The 11,555-nt window shown below is 39.3% G+C and overlaps 1 protein-coding gene across 1 annotated transcript in view; it reads left to right on the top strand.

The window, feature by feature from the left end:
* NANS (N-acetylneuraminate synthase) overlaps nt 1–11,555 on the top strand; it is a 30,787-nt gene that overhangs the window by 16,916 nt on the left and 2,316 nt on the right. Inside the window, exons 3-5 of the mRNA XM_027859070.1 lie at nt 333–432; nt 1,499–1,653; nt 4,866–5,132. Coding sequence (XP_027714871.1) covers nt 333–432; nt 1,499–1,653; nt 4,866–5,132 — 522 coding nt within the window. The remainder of the gene's footprint in view (nt 1–332; nt 433–1,498; nt 1,654–4,865; nt 5,133–11,555) is intronic.

The raw sequence follows: 11,555 nt of genomic DNA on the forward strand, positions 1-11,555 counted from the left end.
AAACCAGAGCAGCAGAGACCTGATGAGCATTTGACAAGGGCTCAGTGAAATCCAGCTGAGGGACAGTTGTATTCACTTTCTGATTTGGGAGGGTGTTTGTTGTACTTTTTAAATCAAATACATAGGATTACAAATGAAACCACAGAAATAATTAAGAAAACATTTTTTTTTAAAGTCCAAGTTAATGGCTCTCACGTTAAGAAGTCCTGATTTAGAGCAAGTTTCTTGTTTTGACCTGTGGCCCAGTTCTCCTCAGGGTTAAGGTTCCGTGTGGACATAGCTTTTCCTGTGGGGAAGAGAAGCCACAGACAACTCCCTGTTCTCTTTTGTAGATGGCGGTTGAGTTTCTGGATGAATTGAATGTTCCATTTTTCAAAGTTGGATCTGGAGACACTAATAATTTTCCCTATCTTGAAAAGACGGCCAAGAAAGGTGAGTGTTTCCATTTAATTTGCTCTCCTAGTGTTCTGATTTCCTCCCAGGGACTTAGCCTTTTTGTGGAGACAAACATGAAGGTTAACTGTAGAGACCTCATCTTAATCATTGAAGTGTTTCTGTCCCTCATGTTTGGTAGAGGCACCTGAGAATAGTTGGAGGGAGGAGAGGGCAGGGCTGGATTAGAGAGACCTGCTCTAGAATCATGCTTCCACTAACGTACTAGATACGTGATCCTGGGCAAATTGCTTAACTTCTCTGGGGCTCTGTTTCCTAGTCTGGGAAATGGGAATAATGGAGGCAGGCTGGAACAGCAAATGGCAAAAAGCACTGTGTGACTCTGGGGTTTAAGAGGACTTGGATTCAAATCTCCCCTCTGCCATTAACTAGGTATGCCACTTTGGGTAAGTCCAGTAGCTTCCCAGGGCTTCAGTTTCCTTACCTGTAAAATGAGGCTTTGGATCGTCAATCATTCCTAAGGTCCCTTCTCCCTCTAGATGGAGGATCAAATGATATAATGTGCACAAAACCAAAATGTGAATTGTTATTGTTTGTTCATTTAGAAGAAGGAAACTAGGGGTAAGGTATATTTTTTTTCTTTAAAAAAAAAACAAACAAAAAACCCCACTACTGAAAGCCATTTCATTTAGAGATAATTTTCAGATTTCAAATGAGGAGTGATGTCAGCTAGAGGACAGCAAGTCAGCCTGGGAGACAGGAAGGCCTGGGGTTAAGTACCAGTTCTTGACACATACTGGCTTTGAGACCACAGAGAAGTCTTGTGCTTTAGGCAATCCTACCACTATAAACCGCAGAATAGTTGTTGATCTGTGCGAGAGTCTCCACACATCAGTGAAATCACAGGTCTGTTATTCATGCACCTCCCCTCCCCCCATGAGGGGAAGGTACTGACCATTCTCTTCTACCATGTTTACAAAGTTGATTCAACTTTGATTTTTAAAAAATGTCCAGAAAATCTGTGTTCCCGCTGACAACATGGGATTGGTTGACACAAGTAATGAAACTGGAAAAGAGTGACCATGTTGGTAATTCTGTTGATCAGGTCGTCCGATGGTTATCTCTAGTGGTATGCAGTCCATGGACACGATGAGGCAAGTCTACAATATTGTGAAACCTATAAACCCAAATTTCTGCATTCTGCAGTGCACCAGTGCCTACCCGCTGCTCCCTGAAGATGTCAACCTCCGTGTGATTACAGTGAGTAGTTGATCCAGGTTATCTTATCATATCCACTGTGGTAGGCATAGGATTTTGTAAGCAGAAAATGCTAATTCACTATTTGCATGTAATGAGGTCTTAGACCTTTCAAGGTTTCCCAACAAGTTTACCACCGCAAAACAAGATGCATTCCTATAAAGGTAAATTTGAAAATTAATCTTAGTGTTTGCTATTGATTTCCATGATCAGATTGAATACAGGTATCACCATTAATTGTTACTGTCGTTTAAAATATTCTTTTGTCCTGTACTGAATAAAAATCACAGTTTAAAAAGATTTACTCCATTCTTGTTTCTTATTAGGTACATCTCTAAGGGTTCATTTTCACCCAGTTATTAAAGTTGCTGGAGTTATACATACTGATACCTGAGATTTTGAGATGAGTAGAACAATTTAATATGATAATTTTACGACATTATCTTAAATTAGGGAAAGTTTCTCTCTCTCTTTTTTTTTAGTTTTTATTAATCTCTTTTTTTAATATTGCCATCCTTCCCAAATAGATCTCTCTCTCCCTGTTCCTCTTCAGATGCTTCTCTGAATTCACATTCATTATTAGTTATGGTACAATAATAAATCCGTACCATCCCTGTGCCATGATTTGCTTAACCATTACTTAGGCGATGGGGCTCTACTTTGTTTCCAGTTCTTTGCTACTACCAAAAGTGCTGCTATGAATATTTTGGTATCAAGAAGGTCTTGCTCTTTCTCTTTGACCTCCTAGTTGTACATACCCAGCAGTGGACTCTCTGGGTCAAAGAGTATGGATGTTATAGGCACTGGAAAAGTCTCTTTTAAGAGAAAGAAAGACCATTAGCTGTTCAGACAAGGATTCCCACCGGGCTAGTTGAGTATTGACTCCATGGTTGAATAAAAGGCTGGCAAACTCCTACCTCAGCCTTTCCCTTTGACTTTAGGACATAAATGTTTGGAGGACCAGAAACTGGCTGGTTTAACTGGCTGATATTTAAAATAAAGCCTTTTACTACCTCCGGGGCACAGGTTGGTTGCCGGGGACGAGGCCCATAGTTGCAGGGCATTTCAGACTTCTAGAGGACTGCAGTGTGGCCCAAGGCTGCTGGCATGGCCAGAACGGTAGAGCTTGAAATACCGCGGTCTGCTTCAGCTCATTCATAGCGCTTCCCTCTTCCAAACCTCCTCACACGTCTCCCTTCCTTCCCATTCTCATTGTTCAGGATCCCATCTTTATTGTTGTTACCATAGCCTCCTCTGCTCGCGTTTCATCCTGTGTGCCGCTGCCCCAGAGGGATCTTCCTAAATCAGGGGGCATAATCGGAAAGGTTATAAAAGTTGGGGTCAAAGTCCCAGTCCTGGCTTTCACTGCTCACTATCTCTGTGACTTTGGGCAGATCACTTGACTTCCCCGAGCCTCAGTTTCCTCAGAATGAGGGATTTGAATATAGCGTCCCAATTTCTTCCAGCTCCAGATCAGACCAGCGTCCCTTGCCTCTCCTACTTTCTCTGGCAGTAACAGGACTTGGAGGTTTATGAAGATTCATCTCTTATTTCCATGGAGTTTTTCAGTCTGAAGGGATGATAAAGGGAAGTGCCCCCACTCTCAAAGAACTGGGGGTGGAATTATAACAACAAAGGATAGTAGTTCAGAGGAGGCAGCTGTGACGAAATAAAGAATGCTAGTCATTGAGCTGTGTGACCTCTAGTCCCCAACAGGTAAGTTATCAAACTATGGGAATAAGAAGTTTTCAGAAGTGTAAGGGAAAAGTATAGTGTAGGGGAAAAGAATTCTTCCAAAGAAGAATTGTACACTATTAACAACCACATTAAGATACTTTCTGAATCATATAATAAATGCAAATTTAAAACTACTTAAAGGTATCACTTGAGGCCTTGTACATTGACAGATGACAGAAGAAGGGAGTAGTCCGAGTTGGAGGGGCTACGGGAAGGAAAAAAGGTACCCTGGATGTACTGTCAGTACAAAAGTCACAAGAAGCAACTCGGCGTACCCATTGACTGAGCAACCCCATTACTGAGCTTATTCCCCAAGAATGTCAAAGACAGAAATAAAAGTCCCATATATAAATATATTCATAGCAGGACTCTTAGTGGAAGCATGGAACTGGAAACAAAATGGGTGCTCATGCATTTTTAAGAACTGTGGGATGTGAATGTAATGGAGTATCCTCGTGCAGTAAGAAATGCTGACTATGAGGAATTCAGGCAAACATGGGATAATTTGTTTGAAATGAGGCAAAGCCAAACTAAGCAGACTGGGCCATGACAAAGCATACAATGATGACAGCAACATAAAGGGAAAAGTTGCTAAAAGGAAGTTAACTCTGAGTAAGTGAAAAAGCAACAAGAACCTGGGCAAACAGACAGTAAAATATGTTTGCCTCTTCATAGCCGAGACGTGAGATAATACCGGTGGGTGGACGGGGGTGCGGTGAAGTACTTGAGGAGGATATTAAAAACATCATCAGGTGCACTTGCTGTATCACATGTTTAGTTGTTTTGCTTGGTTTCAAACAGGAGGGGAGAGGGTTGAAATTATTGAAGAAAAGATGAAAGACATCAACAAAAGATTTTGTTCTAAAAGTAGTTTTTAGACTAAATTATGAAGGGGTCTGATTGTCAGATTAATTCTTATAAGGATAACATGTAGATATAGATAAATATAAATAGATTGATATAGCTATAGATTGATATAGATTGCTATCGATAGATTGCTATAGATATAGATAGATAAATTGATAGATATAGATAAAGAGATAGAAATAGATATAGAGATAGAAATAACCAGGGATGTGCTGATAAATTTTTAACAGCTGGCTCTCCAGAAAAGAAAACATATACATGACTCACTAAGTTTAATCTGCATTAACATTTTCTTCACCACTTTAGGTCTAAATATTATATAAAACAATAAATCCGGCCCCGATTCCTGTAGCATTTGCCAATTTCTGAAGTGTTAAGTACTCACTCTGACACTTTAATAATTGCCTTTGGGGAGCTGGCTGCAGCACACCCCTTCATATGACACTTTCAAGTAGAAGTTAAAGTTGGTCACACGTGGCCCTTTATGAATGTTTATTCTTTTATCAGTTCTGATATTATTCATGATGATCTAGATACTAGAAACATTCTTAGAATGCATTTCTTTCCAACATCTCCTCTCTGCCTCTCCCATTTTTTTCTTTGTATTAAAGGAATATCAGAAAGCATTCTCTGACATCCCCATAGGATATTCTGGGCATGAAACGGGCATCATGGTCTCAGTGGCTGCAGTTGCTCTAGGGGCTAAGGTCCTAGAACGTCATGTGACTCTGGATAAAACTTGGAAAGGGAGTGACCATCAGGCATCGCTGGAGCCAAATGAATTAGCAGAGTTGGTGAAAGCAGTCCGCCTCGTAGAAAAAGCCTTGGGATCGCCAATTAAACAGCTTTTGCCATGTGAGATGGCCTGCAATGAGAAGGTGAGTTTTGTATTGTTTTACTGTGTATAAGCAAAAGTCATCTAAAACTGCTTATTCTGTAATTAGGGCATAGATGAAGAAACAAAATTCCACTAATTCAAACTTGAGGGAACATAGTATAGGGGAAAAGAATTGTATTTGGAGTCAAGAGAAGGGGCTCCTGGTAATAGAATCATCAGATGTTCACTCCTTCTGGTAGGGTCTGAAGTAGAAAACTTCTAAGGTTCTTTCCTACTCTTAAGAATAATCTTTCTTTAAATCATGAACACGATTTAAAATGTGGGACGTATATAAATTTTAATAAGATTTCAGTACATAGGCCTGATGGTATGAATACCAGGATTGATAATGGGGCAAGTAGTTAAAAGTTGCAGGTAACTTGTCTCTTGGCCTCTTTGCTCGCCAATACCCCTCCCTTGTAATCCTTGCCCTTCCTATTCTGAGGACCTCCCTTTGGTATTGGGACTATAAATGCCACCCTATCCTCTCTGTCTCTTTTACAAAGTAGTTTTTTTTTTAAACAGCTAAAGAGCGGCAGAGTGAAGTTGGTGTAGTATTAGTAGAAAGAAATACAGCCTTGCTATTCAACCCAACCACCTCTACCATGATCTAGAACATGTATCAGACAGAATCCTAGTCAGGAAATCCAAGATGGCCACAGTCATTCGTCTGGGTTGGCTTAAGGAGACAGACAGGTCTGTAAACAACTGGGGACGGGGTCCGGCCAGGGGCACACTATATGTGGCACATTCTAGTACCTAGAGGCTGGCACCCTGGCAGTTCCCCACTACATAGTTCCAGATTGGACTTGAGAGGGAAGAGAGTAGATCTTCAGTTCAGTTGTTCTAACCTTATAGAGACTCCAGGTGGGCTAATATTGACTAAGTCTAGCAGCAGTGTATAGTGTCCCAAACAGGGACAAGCCAACATGCTGAAACCTGAGTCAGGAACTCACAGAGCTCAGACCAAGAGGGCAGTAAGCAGACTTCTCCCCTACTCACATGGCTTTGGAAGCACTGAAATCTTGCATCACCTTTGTTCCCCAGCCTGAGCTGTCAAAGCATAGGAATGTGAGAAGATAGAAACTCAGGCTAGCCATTTCCCCCCAGAAGTGTATAGATACAAGCCATAACAAAGTCTACAGTCAAGAAGTAGGCTGGAAGAATAAGCAAACAAAAAGAATGATTTGAAAACATTTATAGGCAGTACCTCAAAGTAAAATACGGCTTAGGAACAAATTCAACCAGAATTCCCATGTAAGTTAAAGGAAGAGTTTTGTGGGGGTTTTTTTAAAGCTTAAAAATAAATTTAAAAAATAAATGAGAGCTAGAGGTACAGAACCTTATCCAAGACGATAACTCCCTGAAAATTAGAATTGACTAAATAGAAGCTGATGACTCCATGAAACATCAAGAAATATTATAAAGAAAGTCGAAAGACTGAAAAAAAAATAGAAGAAAATAGGAGGTATCCCATAGCAAAACAGCTCCCCTAGAAGATGATTCAAGGAGAAGTAATTTAAGAATTAATTGGACTACCTAAAAGCCAAGACCTCCCCCCCCCAAAAAAGAAAAAGAGCTTAGACATCATCTTTAAAGAAATAAAACTGCCGGGGGAACAGAGCCAAGATGGTGGAGTAAAAGCAGTAACTTGTTTGAGCTCTCCCCCAAACCCTTCCAAATACCTGTTAAAAATGACTCTAAACAAGTTCTAGAGCAGCAGAACCCACAAAAAGACAAAGTGAAACAAACTTCTAGCCCAAGACAACCTGGATGGTTGATAGGAAAGGTCTGTTGCACTGTGTTGGGAGAGGAGCACAGTTTAGTGTAGGCCACACAGGCAAAGATGGAGCAAGTCTTAGGAGACTGAATCATGGGCAGCCATGGTGGTTTCCAGACTTCTCAACCCACAAATGCCAAAGACAACTTAGAAGGTTAGTGGGAAAGGTCTGCTGGATCTGGGTGAGAGAGGAGCATGGTCCAGCTTTGGCACTAGTGCAGCCCCCGGGGTGGTGGCCACAGCGGCAGCGGCTGATCAGAGGGGGATTGCAGGAATCACTTTGCTGGTGCTGAGGCAGGATTCTCTTGCTTTGCCTGTGCTTGGATCTGGGTCACAGTCAGTCCTGGGGCAAGGAGGAGCGCTGGCGTGGTGGAGCTTGTAGTGTGGTAGAAAGGGAATCCTCTTCACAGTTCCAAGGCAGAAAGGAATGCTTGTGGTCACTGGTACACCAGAGCACAGGCTAGGAAAGGAGTAAACACCTCACCTTTGATTTTACTGTCCTGGAAGAACTGAAAATTTACAGGTCCCTAGAAGTATCTCTGAAAACAGCTGCACAAAACCCCTGAAGCTGGGGACAGTACACCCTCTACACTAGAAGTAGAGCCCTGCCTTAACAAAGAGTTAAAAAGTCAAGTAATTGGCTGGGAACATGAGCAAACAGCAGAAAAAAAAATCAGACTATAGAATCTTACTTTGGTGACAAAGAAGATCAAAATATATAACCAGAAGACAACAAAGTCAAAGCTCCTACATCCAAAGCCTCTAAGAAAAATATGAATTGGTCTCAGGCCATGGAAGAGCTCAAAAAGGATTTTGAAAATCAAGTAAGAGAAGTAGAGGAAAAATTGGGAAGAGAACTGAGAGTGATGCAAGAAAATCATGAAAAATGAGTCAACAGCTTGCTCAAGGAGACCCCAAAAAATGCTGAAGAAAATAACACCTTAGGGGCAGCTAGGTGGCGCAGTGGATAGAGCACCAGCCCTGAAGTCAGGAGGAACTGAGTTCAAATCTGGCCTCAGACCAAACACTTGACACGTATTAGCTGTGTGACCTTGGGCAAGTCACTTAACCCCGATTGCCTCACTAAAAAACAAACAAACAAACAAAAAAAACAAACCACACCTTAAGAAATAGCCTAACCCAAATGACAAAAGAGGTCCAAAAAACCAATGAGGAGAAGAATGTCTTGAAAAAGCAGAATTAGCCAGATGGAAAAGGAAATCCAAAAGCTCACTGAAGAAAATAATTCCTTAAAAATTAGGATGGAATAAATGGAAGCTAATGACTCTATGAGAAATCAAGAAATTATAAAATAAAACTAAAAGAATCAAAAAATTGAGAACAATATGAAATATCTCATTGGAAAAACAACTGACCTGGAAAATAGATCCAGGAGAGAGAATTTAAAAATTATTGGACTACCTGAAAACCATAATCAAAAAAAGACCCTAGACATCATTTTAAGAAATGATCAAGGAAGACTGTCCTGATATTCTAGAACCAGAGGATAAAATAGAAATGGAAAGAATCCATCAATCACCTCCTGAAAGAGATCCCGAAAGGAAAACTACTAGGAATATTATAACCAAATTCCAAAGTTCCCAGGTCAAGGAGGAAATAGTACAAGCAGCCAGGAAGAAACAATTCAAGTATTGTGGAAACACAATCAGGATAACACAAGATTTAGCAACTTCTACATTAAGGATCAGAGGGCTTGGAATATGATATTCCAGTGGTCAAAAGAGCTAGGATTAAAACCAAGAATCACCTCCCCAGCACAACTGAGTATAATCCTTCAGGGGAAAAAATGGATATTCAGTGAAATAGAGGACTTTCAAGCATTCTTGATGAAAAGACCAGAGCTGAATAGAAAATTTGACTTTCAAATACAAGACTCAAGAGAAGCATGAAAAGATAAACAAGAAAGAAACTATAAGGGACTTAATAAAGTTAAACTGTTTACATTCCTACATGGAAAGATGATATTTGTAACTCATGAGCCCTTTCTCAGTATTAGGGTAGTTGGAGAGAATATACATATACATATATATGTGTGTGTGTATATATATATATATACACATACATACATACACACACACACAGAGCGCACAGGGTGAGTTGAATATGAAGGGATGATATATAAATAAAATTAAGGGGTGAGTGAGGATTATACTGGAAGAAGGAGAAGAGAGGTAGAATGGGGGCAAATTATCTCACATAAAAGAGACAAGAAAAAGCTTTTACAGTGGAGGGAAAGAGGGGGGAGGTGAGAGGGAATGAGTGAATCTTACTCTTATCAGATTTGGCTTAAGGAGGGAATAATATACACACTTAGTTGGGTATGGAAATCTATCTTACCCTACAGGAAAATAGGGGGAAAGGGGATAAGAGAGGGGGAATGATAGAAGGGAGGGTAGATTGGGGGAGGGGGTAATCAGAAGCAAACACTTGAGGAGGGGCAGGGTCAAAGGTAAGAATAGAATAAACGGGGTGGGATAGGACAAAGGAAAATGTAGTTAGTCTTTCACAACATGACTGTTAATAGAAGTGTTTTTCATGACTACACATGTATAATCTATATCGAATTACTTGTCTTCTCAATGAGGGTGAGTGGGGAGGGAGGAAGGGAGAGAATTTGGAACTCAAAATTTTAAAAACAAATGTTAAATTGTTTTTACATGCAACTGGGAAATCAGATATACAGGCAAAGGGGTACAGAAATCTATCTTGCCCTATAGGAAAATAGAAGGGAAAGGGGATAAAGAAGGGAGGGGGTGGGGTGATAAAAGGGAGAGCACATTAGGGGAAGGAGTATTCAGAATGCACATTGTCTTGGGGTGGGGGGAGGGGAGAAATAGGGAGAAAAAATGGAACTCAAAATCTTGTGGAAGTGAGTGTTGAAAACTAAAAAGAAATAAATAAATTAAAAAAGAAATAAAACTGCCCAGATATCTTAGAACCAGAAGGAAAAGTAGAAATTGAAAGAATCCACCAGTCACCTCCTGAAAGAAATCTCAAAATAAAAATGCCCAAATCCAGAGCTCCTATGTCGAAGAAAAAAATACCATGAACAACCATAAAGAAAGGATTTGAGTACTGAGGAGACACAGTCAGGTTTACAGAAGATTTAGCAGCCATCATTTAAAAAGAGTGGAAAGCTTAGGATATGATATTCCACAAGGTAAAGGATCTAGGCTTACAGCCAAGAGTAACTGACACAGGAAATAATCCAACTGGGGGGAAAATGGATCTTCAGGGAAATAGAGGATTTCCAAGCATTCCTAATAAAAGACCAGTACGAGTAGAAAATTTGACATAAACACAGGAATTAGGAGATGTAAACAAGGGACTAAACAAGGTTAAGCTGTTTATGTTCTTTTATAAGGGAAATGGTACATATACCCTGACAGAATGCTATAATCATCAGGGATCGCAGAAGACCTGGAAGTGATTGTAATGTTTTAAGGATATTAAAAGAAGGGAAGAGGAAGAGGAAGAAAAAATGATCTCACTTGAGGTTCACAAGGAGAAGTCTGCAAAAAAGGAGGAGGGATTGGGTAACACTTAAACCAGCACTCATCTGAACTTTTCCCAGGAGGAAGGAATATACATACAAACACAGTTGGGCACAGAAAAACAAATAGAGAGTTAAAACAAGAAGCTAGAACAGAGTCTATTATGATTCAGCTGAAGTTAAAAAGGGTAGAACTCATAATCTCAGACAAAGCTGTGGCAAAAATAGACTTAATTAAAAGAAATAAACAGGAAAACTCATTTTTACTGGTATGTACCACAGTGACTTAATATAAATATTAAACAGACACCAAGTGGCATAGCAGCTAAATTCTTGAACTGAAAGTTAAGTGAATTACAGGGAGAAATAGTAAAATTTTAATAGTGGGGGACCTCAGCTTACCCTCTAAAAAAAGAAATTAAGGACATAGAGTTTTGAAAAGTTAGATATGGTAGAACTCTAGAGAATTCTGAATAGAATTGGAAGGTGTATACCCACTTCTCATCTATGATGGAGCTTTCACAAAAATTGACCGTGTATTAGGGCATAAAAACCTCACAAACAAGTGCAAAGAAGCAGAAATATCTTTTTTGACTATAGTACCATTCAATAAATGACCTTTGAAACAAAGATTAAAAATTAATTAGACACTAAATAACTTAATTCTAAAGAATGTTTGGATCAAAGAATATATCATAGAAACAATCAATGATTTCATTAAAGATAGTGACAACAATGAGACAATATATCTAAATTTTTGGGATTCAGTCAAAGTGGTACTTAGGGGAATTTTTTATCTCTAAATCCTTATCAATAAAAGAGAAAGAACAAATCAATAAATTAAACATGCATCTAGAAAAAAAAAAACAACCCTAGAAAACCAACAAATTAAAAACTCAAACACCGAAATTGAAATCATGAAAATTAGAAAAAAAAATTAAAAACCAGTAAAATAGATAGGCCATTAACTAGAATGATTTAAAAAAATCAATTCAAATTTTTTACTGTTATCAAAAATGAATTCACAACCATTGAAGAACAAATAATTAGGAGCTATTTTACACAGTTATCTTAGAAAAAGAAATTGAACAGCCTATAAATCAATTCCAAGAGGAAAAAAAGGACCAAAT

This window comes from Vombatus ursinus, unplaced genomic scaffold (genome assembly GCF_900497805.2).
Source record: "Vombatus ursinus unplaced genomic scaffold, bare-nosed wombat genome assembly UNPS02014158.1, whole genome shotgun sequence".
In the NCBI taxonomy this organism is placed as follows: Eukaryota; Metazoa; Chordata; class Mammalia; order Diprotodontia; family Vombatidae; genus Vombatus; species Vombatus ursinus.